Source organism: Panicum virgatum, chromosome 6N (genome assembly GCF_016808335.1).
Source record: "Panicum virgatum strain AP13 chromosome 6N, P.virgatum_v5, whole genome shotgun sequence".
NCBI classification, from domain to species: Eukaryota; Viridiplantae; Streptophyta; class Magnoliopsida; order Poales; family Poaceae; genus Panicum; species Panicum virgatum.
The window spans coordinates 15827899-15846574 of record NC_053150.1 but is presented as its reverse complement, the minus strand read 5'-3'; the positions used below and the strand labels follow the sequence as shown (position 1 = coordinate 15846574).

Sequence of the window (18676 nt, the reverse complement as noted above, 5' to 3'; positions counted from 1 at the left end):
CGGGTCATTCTCCCCGATGTCCCTAATTTCCCGGCACCTGTAGCTCTAAGCAACGCAGCTAACGTAACTTATCCACTAACATAATTAGTATAACAGGAATCTTTGCCTATGCTCCCACTAACCTTAGGATTGCTTGTTATTTCTTTATTCATGAGAGTTGGCTATTCTGTGTGTGTCACATTACCCCTGATTATCTTTATCATATTTCACTTACCCCTGTATAGTCAGTGGTCTTCATCTTGCTCATACGTGTCATGGTTATGTAACTAAGTAAATACACTTTACACAACCTAGCCATCCCTTGGGAAAATATAAATAACGATACCCTGAATACTTCTGAGTGAAATGCTACAACGGTATATCTGTGCGCTTGCGGATCCTTCTATAAATGTTAAGACATACCACACAGCATCTTCGAGGCGCCATTGCTAGGAACTAACCACTCCTAGTGATGACGCTAAGAAATGCCAACACACCCATGTATGTTGCGGTGTCAGGCCGGCCGCCACGGTCGAGGCCGGGCGACCTGGATTTTCTCCATTTTCGTCCATTTTTGGGCTGTGATCTCATGCAAGCACAACTCATCCAAAACTTGTGGAGCTTATTAAAATTAAATAAAGTATGCAAGGAACATAGTGCAAAAGCTCATTTTATTCATGAGAAGTTGACGGTCAGAACGGAATATAATGGTCGTCAACACGGGCTCAAGCTCATCCCGTTCGCGGGGTGGGTCGAGCTCCCGTCACTCTCCCGAACCTATACCAAAACGATGAACAATGAGCAAGATGAACAAGAAGAACAAATGGAGGAGCAAGGTGCAGAACCTCAAGCCGAGGACATGGAGATTGATGATGAAGATGCACCATATCTTGTCTTGTAGGATGATCGCGAACGTCAAGCCTACGCCATGCTCATGCCTCAAAGCTTTGGTCATACCAAAGTCTTCGACTTGGACCTTCTCGAGGAAACAGGTATGGAGATTGACTTCGCTCATGTTTGGCATGCGGTTGGATGGACGATTTTGTGCCCGTCGAGAATGGTTCTCATCTCCACACCATCCAGTTTCTTTGCAATCTTCGAGTGGAAAGTAAAGGTGTTTGTTTTCGGTTTTTTAGGAACATATACTATTTTACTTGGCGAGATTTAAGCCAACTCCTTGGTTTTAGTGACCGCTTGCTAGTTTCCCTTGCAAAAGTTTGATGCAGTTTTAATCAACACGAGTATTGGGGTTTGATTTCAGGTCAAGTTGTTCATGGCAAGTTTGCACCATGGTGCAATGAGCTTCAAAATCTGACTCTTCGTTTGACACACAAGTGGGTGGCCGTCACTCTCTTTCTAGGGGATGATCCATGACAAGTGCGGAACGATGAGTTAATGATATTATACACCATGGTCAACAAGATTCAAGTCTCCCCCTAAAAAACAATGGTTAATAAATGGCTCACAAAATTCATGATGATGGGTCCTATTGAGTGCACTTCTTTGAGGATGACCGTGCTTTGATCGATGAATTTTATTTGGTTCAAGGCCACACACTCAAGAAAGGCCCAAACGATTCCTTGGTTTTCTTCTCTTTGGGTTATGCAAATGAAATCCCATTGCCAAACGCGGGGTATCATTTGTATAACTGTTGTTCGCTAACCATACCTCTTGTTCCACAAGAGGAAGCCCGTCGGCACAGTGTTTCTGATTTTCTTGGCAGGATTACATGAAGCAGGACCAGAAGGGAAGCAATGCAGCAACCACAACCACAGCTTTCACATCAACACGAGGCTGGTGGTTCGTTGTAGCAGAGTACTAGCTCCAGTGAGTGGGCACAACAAGCCCTGGGGCTGGTGCACCAGCTCTAGCTCTAGTGGGGTCCTGACTACCTCCCGACGTTCAGCATCGTCCAGAGGGTTCAGCTCTATTACTCAGCAGTTGGGCGAGCTGAATGTCTGCGCCAACAACATCGGTGAGTCAGTGGGCCAGCACATCCAGTCCTCACAGGAGTGGCAGCGACACATAGGTGACAGGATCCACACCATGGTCCATGTTGTTGAAGCACTCAATTAAGAGTATCGCTTCTCAGCCACCAAGTCTCTTCCAGGGACAACTTGACTTGCCACCAGCCACCAAGGCTTGCCAAGTTCCCGGTCACCTTGGCCCCGCTTTCTGTGAAGCAACTTCTCCATGAAGGATGGGGATCTCCATGTCCCTCGCACAAAGTCATCTTCACCGCTCCACACCAAGCCGGAGGGTCGATGACTTGTCGGCGAACCACCAAAGCTCCAAGGGGCGGGAACACCAAGGTACAAGGTTGGTTCACACTAGAACCAAAGCACAAGGCAGCAACACTCACTTAAGAACTAACCTAGCACTAACACTCTCAAAAGGTGTGCTAAGGACAAAGGATATGATCACTAAGCACTTGGATGGCTTGGAGGTGTTCTTCAATGTGTACGAGGTCTCCCTGAACTCTAGCAAGCTCAAAATGGTCGTGGTGAGGCATATATATATAGGCCACCAACTCGAAGTAGCCGTTTGTAGCCATTATCTGCTTTCTGCTCAGACCATCGGCTTAACTGGTGCCAAACTGATAGCTTGAAACTAGTCGTTGCTTCCTTCTGACATGCTTTGCAGCTGACACAATATGCCATCGGTTTAACTGTTGCCTGGGTGTTAGTTCAACCGGTCTTTAGGAATTCCTTTTTTGCTGCTGCAGTGCTCTCTGGTCATTAGCCGGGTGAAAGCACCGACGCCTCTTCATGCCACCATCGGTTCAACTGTAGATACTTGATTTTCTTCACCTGATCATCGTGCCTACTCAGTAATGCTCCGATGGCCTCCTACTAGTAGCGTCAGTTTAACCGGTGCCTAAGGCAGTTCTGCACTTGCGTTAGTAATGCCATGTCCAATGCATAGATGACTTAGTGTCGGTTTGACCGCTACAGTGTTCTTTGCATCCACTTGTCCAACTTGTCGCGGCTGTCATTTGGACACCTCAAGTATATTCTATCTCTGGATTTTCACTGTGATTTGGACGTCTTGGCAGCGGATTGGATACATTGGATTACATACCTAGGATAATCTAGAAATCCTACAATGATTGCATTGTCACACAATCACCAAAATCACAAAGAATGACCTAATGGGGCCATGTTCTAATTAGATGATAGGAGAAAAGAAGACAAAAACATTGCCTTGGTAAGGATCTACAGTAACAAAAAGAGTTTCGAGAGTTTAGTTTGAGGAGCAAGACTATTCTTTCTTTTCATAAATAAAAAAAATGAGTTTCTAAGCAGGAAGAACCTGAAATCTACATCATTCTGTTCTTCAATTACCCAAGATAGCATGGTAGCCATTTAAAAGATTCACAAGGATTGGAAAAAACATGAGTAACCTGTATGCAGGTTACATTCAAAGGAGTGGCATGCATCTTAGACCTCACACCTTTACTCGAGGATGAGAAAAGGGCAACGTGTGGGGCTGTTGTTGACGGTGCTTAAGTCCTAAAATCGACTGTCAACTCCTGCAGCTTTTTCATAACAAAATAATCACCAAACTTAGTTATAGGGCTTGATTCTAATTGGTTTGAGTTTTGATGAATTATGATTTGCAAGCACCCACAAAGTGAAAATCAAGGGAAACACATGCAAACACGGAAGAAATGCATAGAAGATCCTATCCTTCGTCTCACTTACAAAGGGGCTCACCTGGTAGAGCAAACAGGTGCACCATGCAAGATGCACTTGAAGATCATCACCAGAGCCCACTTGTCAGCTACCAGAAGACGATGGACCCGGAGGAAGTCCACCTGTGGGCGGACGACCCCCTGGGTTGGCCTCCCATCAGGTGCACTTTGGGGAGGAGTAACCCTCCTCCACCTCTTCCCCCATGGACAAGGTTTCCATCTAGAAAATGGCGAGAACAAACCTCCTTGAGCTATAAAAGGGGTCTCCCTCCCCCTCTCTCATTCATTCACAACATATATTAGCACCTTGATTCGTAAGCTGTGCTTATGGAGGCTACCCCTAGTCATATTTGCAACTTGGATGCGAGTCCTCGCACAAGACCCATAAGGCCTATCACGAGCTCACCCCCCATCACAAGTCACCACATGCTTGTATCCGGCAGCTCCCGCCGCCCAATTCGCCACCGCCCGCCGCAACCACATTCAGCTTTCTACATCTCTTCCCTAGTTCTATCTCACCGGTTGTCTAACTGATCGCCGGCGACCCTCCCTCAACACGACACACCCGTCAGGCTTCCCTACCCCCTCATTTTTCTATGCACGGAAGTCACAGAAAACCTCGGCAGCCCCACATCCCCGAATTCCATCGGTGAGCTCGCCGAGGAGAACAAAAGTTTCTGGGCCCACCTATAGTGACCCGAACATAGCTTTTACGATGGGATCCGCTTGCACCATGCGTGACCTATAACAGCATCTCCGACAGATTACTCATATCCCATATTCAAAATATATTATCGCTCTATTACCAATAACTATTTTTATGTTTTAGGTGATAGTTGCTCAACAGACTATCAAAATGAAATCACCATAAATAGGCTAGAGGAAAAAAAAACATGCATTTAGAAGAGAGGGAGACGTGTTTTGGTGATTACCAAAAATTATAGATAATGGGGATTAGATTGATAATCGGCTAGAGCATCTACATCACCAACGTATTTATTAATTTTTAGTTTAAAAAGATATATGGGTAATCTGTTTGAGATAGGTCCATATCCAAACAAGGAACTCCGGCCCACAGAAACTTTTGGCCCACGTGAGAAAATATCTGGCATACCGACGTCCCTCCGAAGAATCAACACTGACACACCGGTCTCACCTTGTCCTGTCCCACCTGTCATCGTCGTTCCCGTTTGTGAGATAAATTATTGCCCACGGCCGCTGGATTGGGACTCCAGAAGGTTCCCACCTCCGTCTCCATATCTTCTTGTTGGTCCTCCGCGTGCTCCACCACTTCGCGTTGTGCTCTTGCGTTTCCGTGTTGAGACTTGAGAGAGAGGGAGAGAGGAGCTGCCGTGTGGGGCCGGAGAGTAGCGACCGCGAGCGAGAGAAGGCGATGGCGGGGATCGGGCCGATCAGGCAGGACTGGGAGCCGGTGGTGGTGCGGAAGAAGGCGCCCACCGCCGCCGCCAAGAAGGATGAGAAGGCCGTCAACGCCGCGCGTCGCTCCGGCGCCGAGATCGATACCATGAAGAAGTGTGAGTGGCGCCCTAGTTCCCGATTGACTCCCCCCCTTTTCCTCGGATCGATTTGGGGACGTCTTCGGAACTCGTTGTGCAATCGCTCGGATTTCGATTTCGTCCGTCTTGCTGCCGGTCGTGGTGTTGGACTTGCCAGATTCGACGATTAGGGTTTCGTTTTTTTGTTTTATTCTTTGATGTTTTTGTGCACCTTTGTGATGGGTGGGGATTTCCTTGCTTTTGCCAGCTAGGGTTTGTGGAAGATTCGATCGGTGCTATTGATCTATTACACTGGTGGCTTCCGATGGGATTTTTGCTGCTATATTTTTCGTCATCAATAAATTTGTAAGCTTCGTTTCTCTGATTCGGCTTGATCTGTGGTTGACAATTTTGTGGTTTGCAGACAACGCTGGGACGAACAAGGCCGCGTCCAGCGGCACATCCTTCAACACCAAGCGGCTCGACGACGACACTGAGAATCTAGCCCGTAAGCGACTAATAGTCCTCTAGCTTCTTATGCATTAAGTTATTAACCATTTATTGTAAAACTTGTTTTCTCATCCGTTAGGGGTTTGGTCACCCCAATGATGAATTCGGATTTTTGGTTCACCCAGATATATGATATGAGAAATTAATTAGGATCTAGATTCAGTTATCTCCAAGTACTTTGCTTGTTGTTGTAATCTTGGTGGTGTAGAGATGCAAGTTATGGTCTTGTTATTTTGTTGGCCTCTTGTTCTGATGAAAATAATGTTTTCCCTCACAATTCAATACATATGCATGGAGCTTCGATGGGCTTTCTTTTAGTTAAGGGTGCAATAAATATCTCTGTATTTTTGGATGAGAACATTTTTTGCTTGTTTCGTTGATCAATTATTGTTGTTTTTTAGAAGTGCCTGAGCACGTATTTCACCTATTAAAGTATGTGATCCTTTCTTTTAACTAAGGTGCATGGCCAATATCTGGTACACAGTTATCAAATGTGCTTGTTTATTTAAGTTGTTCAGTGTCTACTGAAAATGAGCTACTAAGTTGTTTGTTGGAGTTCTCAGAGGTTACAAGGTCAATACTTTTTTTGGTTGTGTTGAGTGATCAAAATCTGCTTACAGTAGCAACTTTTTTTGGCTTCCTAGTGCACATGATACATTTGCGATATATAGATATTGGGTTAATATGTGTAGCCTTGAGTTGTCAATGATATTAGTTCTTTGTTCTTTGTGGTGGTCGTCATAGCAAGTATCTATGATATCTTAGTAGGCATATTTCCAGCCTTAAATTGCAATAGTATAGTATGATTTTAGTCTAACTGAAATTCACTAAGTGTATCAAAAGCACTGCCACTTCTGTGCTCAGTATATCCTGATCTTTCTTTATGTTAGTCTGGTGCCAATAAAAGTGCACCAATGGTCATTGCCATATTTTAGTTCACTTCAGACTAGCCTTTACCATGCCTGTGGTTTCATTGAGTGTGGTACGGGTGCTAATACTTTTCCAAATCTGTGGTTTCATTGAGTGTGGTATGATTGCTTGCTTCTAAACAGCTACAATGCTTCTGCTTTGGTGTCTGCTACTGATTTTCCTTTTTAGATAAAGGAAAGTCCCGGCCTTGAACACTCTCAAAAGAGAGTATCTACAGCCAAAAGAGGGGTCGGACCCTCGAGTTACAAGAGTTCTTAGACTCTAAACCTCAAACGAGGAATTTCACGAAAACAATAGAAACTAAAGTCTGCTACTGATGTACAAGAATTATTTTGGTCAAGGGAAATGTGACTTCTTGGTGATTTTGGACTCATATTCTGTTTGAATGTTATTTGTTGGGCTTTTCTTTAGTCCCAATGGCAATGATGACTTCGGTGCAATGCAAATGCACCCAATTTTTGTTTGCAAGTTGCCATTTGTTCTGTGGAGGTGAAGAACCTGGGATGCTCTGATGCTCACACGTTTACGAAAATTTTGTTCATTGAGAAATAAGTTGTATCAGCTTCTTTTCTTCCATACGGTGCTGAATGTTGGCCTACAAAAAGGCGACATGTCCAGCAACTGAGTGTAGCAGAGATGCGGATGTTGCGGTGGTTTTGCAGGCACACAAGGAGGGATAGAGTCCGGAACGAAGTTATTCGGGATAGGGTCGGAGTGGCACCAATTGAGGAGAAACTTACCCAGCATCGGCTGAGATGGTTTGGACATGTCCAACGAAGGCCTCCTGAGGCGCCGGTGCATAATGGGGTTCTTGAGCGGGTCGATAATGTAAAGAGGGGTAGAGGTAGACCTAAACTGACGTGGGATGAGTCGGTTAAGAGAGACCTTAAGAATTGGAATATCTCTAAAGAGATAGCTTTGGATAGGAGCGCTTGGAGACTAGCTATCAATGTGCCTGAATCCTTGAACTTATTTCTTTCGGGTTTCATCTCTAGCCTACCCCAACTTGCTTGGGAAAAAAGGCTATGTTGTTGTTGTTGTTGTAGCTTCTTTTCTTCCATATAGTGCAAGTTTCTTGTACCAATTTTATCTGCATCAGATCAAATACAGACTTAATTGTAGGTGTTTTGGTGTTGACGTGGAGGTATGTTAGGGTTTATATTTTCTGTGTGGATCTATACAGAAGATCAACTTTAGGATCCATTACTTTTCTCATATGAGTTTGTTTCTTAAATGAAGAAATCAAAAGAGTAATCATGACAGGATGTCATCTTTGTCTATATGGACCTAGTATGGATTCATGCCAATGAAAGTAACTTGTGGTTTTCCATGGAAAAATTTCAAAATGATTCAGCACTGCAATGGAATATAAAAGTGCATCTATCCGAAGTAAACATGATCAAGTTCTGTGTGATTGCCCCATGCTTTAGTTTTTACATGCATTTTCATTTCATAAATCATAACTAGCATTCTGATGATAATTGTCGTCTCATGTGGTGGTAGATGAGCGCGTCCCAAGTGACCTGAAGAAAAACCTCATGCAAGCAAGGCTGGATAAGAAGATGACCCAGGCACAGCTTGCTCAGGTAATGATTATTGGTGTATGGCCTTCTAATAAATGGGGGAATTTGTTATTTAGTGACTCCAACGAGTGGCAACATAATATCAAAGTTGATGTTTCACAGAAGATTTTAAGTTTTCCTAAGATGAGATGAAAAATATGCTTCACAACTACTGACAATATGTTATGCTGGAACAGATGATCAATGAGAAGCCACAGGTGATCCAGGAGTATGAGTCGGGCAAGGCGATCCCTAACCAGCAGATAATTAGCAAGCTTGAGAGGGCACTCGGAACAAAGCTGCGTGGGAAGAAATAACTTTCAAACTTGTGCCCCGTAGCAGCATGAAGCTGAAGGAGACAAGGCAGTCTGTCTGCTTATTATCTATGCTTGGTTTTCAATGTCATGCAGACTGTTTCTGTGTTTGGTACATGAGTGAATAACAGTGTCGTGGTGGACCTTGTAATGCCTTGCTGCTTTTATGTGTCATATGATCCCTGGTACGTAAGAGTTACGCTACGTTGTGAACTGATAGCGTAACCTGCGTGGTGCATGATGCCTCAGCTGCTTGCCGGAGTATATATTGTTATGTTGGATAGAGGTAACCAAGGTGGTATTCAGCTTGACAATCTCGTCTAGCTACTTTTTCTAAAAAAAAACCGAACTATGCTCCCAAGTTGTTCGGCTGGGCTGCAACCGCTCGCTGGCTGGATGCTGCGTGGAGCTCCCTCTTGCTCGGCTTCACCAGTAGTACTCCCCCAACCAATCCAGCCCAGCCAAATCTGGGCAGCCGAACAGGCGCTAGTTCACTTCCGGTGGTTGCAGGGAGAAATCGCAAGCTATTTATTATTATACTTACTCTATTCCAAATTATAAGTTTTTTTTGGCAGTTACTCTCTTCGTTTTAAATTATAGGACGTTTTTGGTAGTTCTAAGTGTATACAGTAGTTTTCACTATTCATTCAGATATACTAAATCTATAATTTTACTAGGTGCATAACTAATACTAAGCATCTGGAAATGCTAAAATTGATCTATAATTTTGAACTATGGGCATGCTTGGCTAACAAAATATGGGCATGTAAAAATATAAGTAAGTGTTATTAGACTATCTAACTGTTATTCTAAAACTACCAAGATTTCCATATTTTGGTAGCCAACCAAACAGACCCTGTATTTTTATTAGACATTGCTGGATGTCGTTTAACTCAAGCCGTGAGCAATAAAAAAAATCAACAACGGTTGCAGTTTTTTGGTCGTTTTTCTTTGATTGCGAATAAATAGGATATAGAATCTTGTATACAAATTTGTATTCTTGTTTTGAGCATTGAGCTTGTAAAGATTCAAAAAAGGTAAACCTCAAATTCATCCTATATTTTCTCAAATGATAGATATAAAATTCGGTATGGATTCGGAAACAAATTCGGTATGTTTTTCACTTTTTTTTGTTGTAGGGAGCAAATAATGCATAAAATAATTTATGCAGAATTTTATTCTTATTTGTAATAATGTGCTTGATAATATAAGAAATGATCACCATCCAATTTTATACATATCTATTTTAAAATATTAAATTTGTTCGAACAGTTCAGATTACCGTTTTCAACCCTTTAAACTACTATCAAGTTTCAGGTCGCTTTCTGAGCTACTGCGAATATGCTTGTAGAAATGTTATTTCTTTTTGGAAATCTCCGTTATGCTTATATCAAACTGGAGAGGCTTGACATGTATTTTTCCACGGGGAAATATTTACGTATGTCATTGGTAAAATTACTCTCCTAGACCACGGCATACAATGGAATTATCAATTATTTACTTAAAAAGGAGCTGAAAATATTTATTTAAAGAAATGTTGTTATTAATTTTTCTATTCGGTAATTATTTAATTAAATAATTTGTCAACCATAACTCTGGTGCTTCAACATAGCTAGCATTATCTGGATGTTTAGGGTCCTCCAACACTTCTCCCACTTGGTGGAAAGTAAAGAAATATATATAAGATTGCTGGTTACTACTTCCTTTTAAGTTATTGATTGTTGTGAATTTTCTAGGTATATAGTTTTTGCTATGTATCAGTGTTCTAAACCACCAGCTAGTAAAACTCGTGCTTTGCTCGTCTGGCCCAGATGGCGAGCAAGAAGATACATAGATTATATTAGTTCTGGCAGAACATCCCTACATCCAATTCTCGTTTGCTCGTATATCTTACACTTAGTTTGTAGCATGAGTTACAAATGTATGAGAGAGGGAGTACCTCGGAATCAAGTCCCTAGCACGTGGAGCCTCCACTTCCCTTTAACAAGACTAGGGCTAGGGTTGGTGTACAAGACCAAGTTAAGGCGTCCGCAGTGGTCGGAGATTTGCCCGGCGATTTGGGTTTTTTAATCGATGAACAGTGGCACACAGTGCCGAGCTAGCGACTCTCTCGGCGCTAGCGCGCACACTTGCCGATGCCGTCTCCTCTCTCAGCACGCTCGCCCACGCCCCCGCCGGCACTGTGCCGAGCTCGTTTGAGCCGGCGGCGACGTCGCTAGCACTGACTAGGACCACTGCGGACGCCCTTAGAGAGAGAGATCATGGGTGCATCTCGAGGAGGGGGAGATCTCCCGCGATCCCGTTGCACCCTTTATAGATACGTACTTGTGAGACTGTTGTATCACTTTAGCCAATCATAAATTAATATAGCTAATTAGATTTATCTTACAAATTAGCACTCATCTGTGTAAAAAGTTTTGTAAATAGATTTTATTTAATCCTCTAAATAGTTAGTCTATTGATGTGACCAAGACTAAAATTTTTATGCACAAAGTTACTCTGAGGTCACTATCAATTAAAATCGTGGATCTACCATATAATTTTGTACAGTAACCTAAAGTCGATCCAGAAGATGGGATGGACTGATGGACTCTCTTCATTATTTTCTCACCAACTTAACGCATTGATGCACATAAAGGAAAAATGGATATAAAATTTTTACAAATTTAGAATAGCATTTAGTTAGATGGGCTATTATTTGATCGTGAATCAAACAAGTGCTAAAATTTATAAACTTGGTTATATTTTGTACGACTCCAATTAGATCCGTGATCCTCCGTGGCCAAATCGTCGTCCCATCTTACATCTATATTTTTTTACCCCCTAACTTGGATGGAAGATAGTGATGGGCACACGGCTCGTCCGGGGCTCCCGCGCGCAGGGGTAGACATAGGGGTGAGCTGTTTGTCCTCCAGCTCGTTGCTGGTTCAGTGTTGAGTTGTTGACGCTTGAGAAAAGAGAGCGTGAAGAGGAACAATGCTGATCTTGTTTAGATCCACTCTATAAAATTTTTAAAAGAGAATCTTTGCATATTTGAAGTATTAAATATAAACTAAATATAAAACTAATTACAGAACTCGTTTGTAAACTACAAAATAAATTAATTAAGACCAATTAATCCATCAGTAGCATATGTTTACTACAACAATTACTGTAGCAATTTAGTATCTAATTATGCCCTAATTAGACTAGATTTACAAGCAAATTATGCAATTAATTTTTTATTTCGTCTAGATTTAATACTTCATGCATGTGCTACACATATTCGATCTAATAGTGATTTCTAGTTGGATGTGTTTAGATCTTTTTGGCGTAAAATTTTAGAAGAGAATCTTACTATTCGGAGCACGGATGAGTTGTAAACCACGAGACGAATCTAATGAGTCTAATTAATCCATAATTAATTCATAATTATCGGATGGTTACTGTAGAATCGCTGTTGTAAATCATGGATTAAGTATACTCATTAGATTCATCTCGCGATTTACAATCCATTCGTGTAAAAAGTTTTACAAATAGATTATATTTAGTACTCTATACATGTGTCAAACATTCAATGTGATGTTTTTTTTTATAATTTTGGGATCTAAATATTAAACATTAGAGTAATTATTTTTATCGTATGCGAGTATATATATACACATAGGCAGTCCATACAATAAATATACTGACGTCGCCATTAGTTGGGGTGGTGGCCGACACTGTCCTCTGCAATCTTGGAGCAGCACGATGAGCTAGCAGGTCGTGGCCGACACTGTTCTAAGCACTCTGAAGCTGCCGGGTCTACAGTTCCGAGACGTGACTTATTTCATCGAGAGAGCGTCAGGCACATACCCTCGTGGCCACATGCATTCGTTTTTGTCCTTTTTCTCGACTGGAGTTTTGGATAATGGGTAATTTTGTTGGTCGGTTCGTTTGGCTTATCAACCAATTAGTCATTATTTTTTTCTCTCATACCAAATCAGCACTAGTTATCAGTCGCTAACCAGCCAGCAGTTTTTTCTCTCATAACAAATCAACACCAGTTACCAACCACAACCAAGCAAATAGAGTGAATATTGGTATTTGTTAATAGACATCACTCAACTTTATCTTTGCTGCTTCACATCATTCTAGTATGTATATTTGCTAGTTGACACTATGGCAATAATAATAATAATTTTATGTAATACTCCATCCGTCCTAAAAAATGTAAATCTCGCTTCTCGAGAAGTCAAACACTTTTAAGTTTGACTAATTTATACAAAAAAATTACTAACATTTGTGTCTTCGAATCGACGTAGTATAGAAATATATTACATGATTAATCTAAAAATACTTATGTTGTAATATATATATTAGTACTATTTTGTATAAATTCAGTCAAATTTGATATTATTTGACTCGTCGAGAAACGAGATTTACATTCCTTTTAAAACGGAGGGAGTAGATGATAGAAACCAAAATACCCCTCTAGGCCTTGTTTAGATCCAAACTTCAAAATTCTAAATTTTTTATAAATCATATGCATGGTGTATTAAATATAGTCAGAAAAAAATCACATTACACAAATGGACTGTAAATCGCAAGACGAATCTAATGAACCTAATTAGGTTGTGATTAGATACTAAATTGTTATAGTAAAGCTACAGTAAGCATATACTAATGGCGGATTAATTAGCCTCATTAGATTGGTCTCGTAGTTTACAGACAAATTATGTAAGGGGTGCTAGTTGTTGATGAGGACATGACACATTCGGATACGACCATTGCTTATAAGGTGAGCTTGCTCCTACTTTTTTATAGTAATTTTTGGCACAATTCACTTGGTTCCATATGTACATGTCATTATTTGCTTGTAGGTGCAAATATTTTTCAAAGTACAAGTCCATTAAAGTTTCTATGTCATCGCCACGGGCTTGTTATTCACAATTGGGACTCTGACCCAAGTTGGAGCACACCCCATGAAGATGGAGAATATGTCAAGAAAGTCTTTGGACGTCCTCCACCTTAGCCACCTCCTTAGGAGGCCAGCAAGGGCGTCCAACCCAAGTTGGAGGCCCAATCGAAGTCGACTTCGAGTCCGTTTCGGAGTCCAGGAGCAGTCTGCACTAAAACAGGCGCCACGGTCGCATACGGACTCGGATTTGGGCACACTTTATGTGGTTGGAAAGATAATTCCAAGATGCTTCTAATGGCATTGGTCTCAGGCCCAAATTCGTTCGGAGTCAACAGGAATCGTCTAAGGAATTTGATGTCTAGAATATGTCCCAATGTTGCGTCACTGTTTTTGGGCCGATGGTCCGTGTATCGTGTTGGAGCCCAATAGGGGTGCGTCCAGGGGGTCTTGCATGACCTAAACCCTTATTAGCCGCCGCTGTTTGACCCGGGGCAGCGGGACTGCTTATAGACATAGAATGTTCTAGAGTAAAGAATAGCTCATGGATGTACCTTACCTCTTTTGTAAATTACTCGTATAGGCGTAGAACAAACAGCAGTACAAAGGAAACTACCCGATTATGTTGTAGTAGGACTCCAACTGTACTAAGTAAGGACTTTCCATGTAACCCTGTCCCCCCCGGATATATAAGGGCGGGAAGGGACCCCTCCAAATAATCATCAACACCTAAGGCAATACAAACCACACAGGACCTAGGGTATTACGCAAACTCGCGGCACGAACCTGTCTAAATCTTTGTGTTACTTGTACCATCGAGTTCTAGAGCAGTCGATCCCTACCTACAAACCCTACTGCTAAGGGTATCCCTGAGCAGGCTTGGCGGTAAACACCGACAGCTGGCGCGCCAGGTAGGGGATTCGGCGAGTTCATCAGCGAATTCGATGGCCGGATCAAGTGACGCCAACAACGTGCCGGAAGGCACAACCCTCGCTTTCGGTTCCTGGGCATGCACAGCTGACGGATCGGGCGGCTTCTCCAGCCACCTTGTCACGCCCAATTTGACCAAACCAAAAACCAGCTCCCAAGCCGCCGACATCCGCGAGTCTGCGGATCTTGACAAAAAAGAGTTCCACCCGAACTCAACTCGGACAACCCAGAAATCGTGCCAACTCCAACCCAAACTCTCGGTTCGGTCGAGTTCGACACAAACTCTGATTCCGAAAAAACTCACTTTTCCAAAACCCTTGGAAAGTACTTGACTCATCTCAAGACGATCAAACGCCCTAAGGTCAAAAACTCTGAATTACTCGATGGAGTAAACCGAGTCTCACGATCAATTGAGGGCTTTATCAAACTCGCAGAAACTGCTCTTGGCACACCTAAATCACAGAAGTCAGAAGTGTTGAACCCACCACAGAAAAGGTCGGGCGATATACTCTCAGGGATCGATCGAGTGAATTCCAAGCTCATCGACTGTATCAAGTTAGCCGAAAGCACCTTTCAAAACAAGGAGCAAAGAACGAGAGGAGGAATCTGCGGGGGATCTAGTAAGACAAACCCCCGGCTTGTTCGGTTGGGACCGTCTACCTCCAGGATACCTCAGAGCCCTTCACCAAAACCTGCTCACATTCGGACTCCAGAACCAATCGAGTCCTCGTTCTATTAGGACTTTGATCGCTTCATGAATAGTCTCGAGAACTATGAACCATTCGATGATCTCGAGGATTGGTCTCACAACATCGAGCTGTTCACAGATGCTATGGCCAATCCACCCGAACATGCTGACGCCCTTTGGGAACTGGCCAAGCTTAAAAAGGGAAAAGCCAAAGCTCCAGAACAATCCTGCGATTCAATTTTCGATAAACCCTGGATCAAGGAGCCTGAAGGGCTGATTCCCATTCAATCATGGCTACACTGGATGAACGAGAACGCCCTCCGTGTAGAGATGGGCATCCGCTTATCGCTCACCCAAAGAATACATACTCTAAAATCGGTGGACTAACCGACTCTGAATCCGAGTACTCTTCCGACTCGGAGGACCAGCTGGATGACCTAATCCAGTACAGCAAGCAAGTCGAGTCCAACTCAGCTAGGAACTCCAAGTCCGATCAGGACTCCCTCCCTAACGTGGTCATATATGCAACGCCACAAGGATGGACAGTGCGCCTAAGGAAGAAATAAGATCCCAGCACCTCTGGTTCACAGCCTGCGGATCTGCCTTACCAACAAAGCACCCCTCTAGACCCGTCCTCAAGCAAACAAGACCAGGAAGTTCAAGATCTTTGCCATGAAATACTCATGGTTTGCATCTCCGAAGTTTTGGAACCTGAGGGCGATCCCACGGAGCGTCTCAACCTTGACGACTACAATTCTGATGATTTTGACGAGTACCTTTCCGACAACATGGAAACTACTCCTCCCACAATCACAGAGCCCCAAGCTACCACCAAGCAAGATCCGCCTGCTCCTCCTCCAGCAGAGACTGTCATTATCCAACTGGAAGAGCAGTATCCAGTGGAAGATCTCTACAAACATCGTCGCCTGCTCAACTAGAAAAGGGCATTTAGGCGCCAACGCCTCGCTAACAGCCAGCAGGAATAGCAGGGCGACAACTACGACTACTCCAACTGCGACCTTCGCAACGTGATCAACATGGGCGCGATGCGCGCAATGTCATCATCTCAAGGAGAAAGGAACGCGAGGAAGTCGAGGCTTACAGCCCTCCCTCCAACTATCGCATCACAACAAAGACTTCCGCATCCTTCAAGAAGCACAAGCCGGCAACCATCAGTACCCATCCTCAGGGTAAACCGTGCACCTCGCACCAAGGAGAATCGTCTCAGGGTGAAAACAGGATCAATAAAGTACTGCTACGCAAGTGCTTCATCCACCCAAAGAGTTCTCACACGATCTTTTAGTGTGACTCACTCCGCAAGGCCCTTGGGGCACCTCTCCTGAAGGAGACCTTACCTCAAATCTAGTCGACTGTCATATCGACTAGTTTTTATCTTCGAATAAGTTTTATTCAGTCATGTAAACCATTGCCCACGTCTAACGGGCAAGGGGTAGGCCTTAAGAGTCAGAGTCTGTCACTTTACAACTATTGTAATTTCGACATATCCAAATAAAAGTTGATTTCGCTCATAAATCGACTACTTGGCTTTCGTTCATACGACCAATACCCCATCTCGAAAGTCACGGTCAACATTAGAGCAGCTATCGAGTAGGGTTTACATTCGAGTGCTTTTTTGACATTTACATCTTGGGCAACCCGAAGGAGTTCGTACCTAACAGTTCTGTCCTAAAAGTTACTCCAGTCCATGTTAAGGACATCCTACTCGCCTCGCTCGAGTAGGTTTTGGATATCCCTTCGACATTTACGTCTTGGGCAACCCGACGGGGTTTGTACCTAACAGTCTTGTCTTACGGATTACTCTAGTCCTCGGTTAAAAGGACACCTTACTCGCCTCGCTCGAGTAAGTTTTGGATATCTTTCTGACATTTACGTCTTGGGCAACCCGACGGGGTTCGTACCTAACAGTTCTGTCTTAAGGATTACTCTAGTCCTTGGTTAAAAGGACACCCTGCTTGCTTGCTCGAGTAGGTCTTGGATACTCTTTCGGCACCTTCGTCTTGGGCAATTCGACGGGATTAGTATCTAACAGACTTGCCCAAGAGTTACTCCAATCCTCAGGTAGGACACCTTACTCTCCCTGTTCGAGTAAGTTTGGGATATTTTTAGAATATTCACGTCTTGGTTAACGCGATGGAGTTCAATCCTAACAGTCCTATTCTAGAAATCAATCCTGTCCATGTATAGGACATACTACTCGACATGATCGAGTAGTTTGGGATATTTTCGCAATAGTTGTACACTATTTGGTTGACCAAGCGAGGTCTATCCTAACTGGTCAACTTCTAAAATCCCTCAAGGAGTACAGCTAAGTTCTTGATACTCTAAAATAGGTGGACACAAGTTTCCTGCTTGCTCAGTCTACTATGTGAACCTTTGTTATAGAATCTTTTTGCCTCGAGTACTTGACGAGTGCTACTCGCTTGCTTGAGATGCAGAAAGAAGCCCTATTTTCCCTTAGCATTCTGAGTAGTTGTTGAGAGCTACTTGTCCTCCTATCTATCAAAGAACATCCTTTAGCTCCTAAATACTCATGCTATTCCCACTTGGTTAATCGTACGGGATTCAATCCTAACCGGTCAGCACTACGGCTTCGACTCAGAACCATACAAACTCGATCCTATTCGAGAATACTTTGCTGCCCAAGGCACCGACGGATACAATTCCTTGTATCTACTATTATAACTGAGTGGACGCGATGCTGCCTACACTCAGGATCCTCGAGTACAACTACTCGACACAGCAAAGGATTCCACAATCCTAAAAACAAGTACTTGGCATTACACAAATATTCAACATTTGTTCAAAAGTACTTGTGGCCCTCATGCCAAATCAATTACAACAAAAAGATCAAGGAATCTCAGACTTGCTCAAGGACTCTACAATCTGGTCGGCCACAGTGGAAGTTTCTGCCAAATACTCACAGAACTGATAGTCCGTACAATCAGCTTTGGCTCCCTTCCCAAGAGCGTCCAGACGAGTAGACGGCCAGTAAGACTTCACAAGCCCGAGTACGTGACCAACATACTGACGGGTGATGTTGGAGACAAACCTCTCAAAGGCCTCGGGTACTTTACGGAGTCTCCCCGCTAACGAAAGCGGTTTGTCTCCGTCTCTTTCTGGAATCTCCATGGCCTCAGCTACTTCCCAAGCAGTGTCCCTGACATCTCTCAGCTCCACGAGTTCCCACTGCATTGAGTCTCGGGACTCTGACAAGGTCTTGAGCTGTTGAAAAACCGCCGCCGCCTCCCGGTCAGAGTTCTCCTTGATCTTCTTGAGTCTTTCAATTTCATCTGCATTTTGGTACAAAAGAATATTTAGATCTAGTACCAAGCTTTCCTGAATCTTTAAAGATTCCGCACAAGCTATGTACTCGATAGAAAGAAAACCTTATAAACACCAAGCAGACCTACTGGTCGAATGCATAGCACATTCTAAAGACTAACCTTTTTTTGGATTGGGAGAGCTTCTTCAGCTTCCCCTCGAGTGCTGCCTTCTCGGATGAGAGCGTCTTAACCCTCTCTTTCAGGGTATTCAGCTCTGTCTCATCCTGGGTCCAGCCATCCTCCCATCCCAGTGTCTCCTGCAAAATAAAAGATCAGTACACTACTCGATCTATACACAAGTACTCGAAGTATTCGACTACTTACCTCTAGCAGCTTGACAGCAAGCTCCACCT

At 43.3% G+C, this 18676-nt stretch overlaps 1 protein-coding gene across 1 annotated transcript; it reads left to right on the top strand.

The window, feature by feature from the left end:
* The first annotated feature begins 4901 nt into the window (after positions 1 to 4901).
* LOC120678453 (multiprotein-bridging factor 1a-like) lies at positions 4902 to 8775 on the top strand. Its single transcript, XM_039959642.1, has 4 exons — positions 4902 to 5208; positions 5594 to 5677; positions 8113 to 8195; positions 8369 to 8775. Exons 1-4 carry the CDS (start codon positions 5067 to 5069, stop codon positions 8486 to 8488), a joined length of 429 nt encoding a protein of 142 aa, XP_039815576.1. The 5' UTR covers positions 4902 to 5066; the 3' UTR covers positions 8489 to 8775.
* The last annotated feature ends 9901 nt before the right edge of the window (positions 8776 to 18676 follow it).

Bases quoted from the DNA above. Each gene is read 5' to 3' on its own strand.
- LOC120678453 (XM_039959642.1), top strand. From the start codon at position 5,067: ATGGCGGGGATCGGGCCGATCAGGCAGGACTGGGAGCCGGTGGTGGTG. The intron at 5,209-5,593 runs GTGAGTGGCGCC...TGTGGTTTGCAG, and splicing joins GATCGATACCATGAAGAAGT to ACAACGCTGGGACGAACAAG. The intron at 8,196-8,368 runs GTAATGATTATT...ATGCTGGAACAG, and splicing joins CCCAGGCACAGCTTGCTCAG to ATGATCAATGAGAAGCCACA.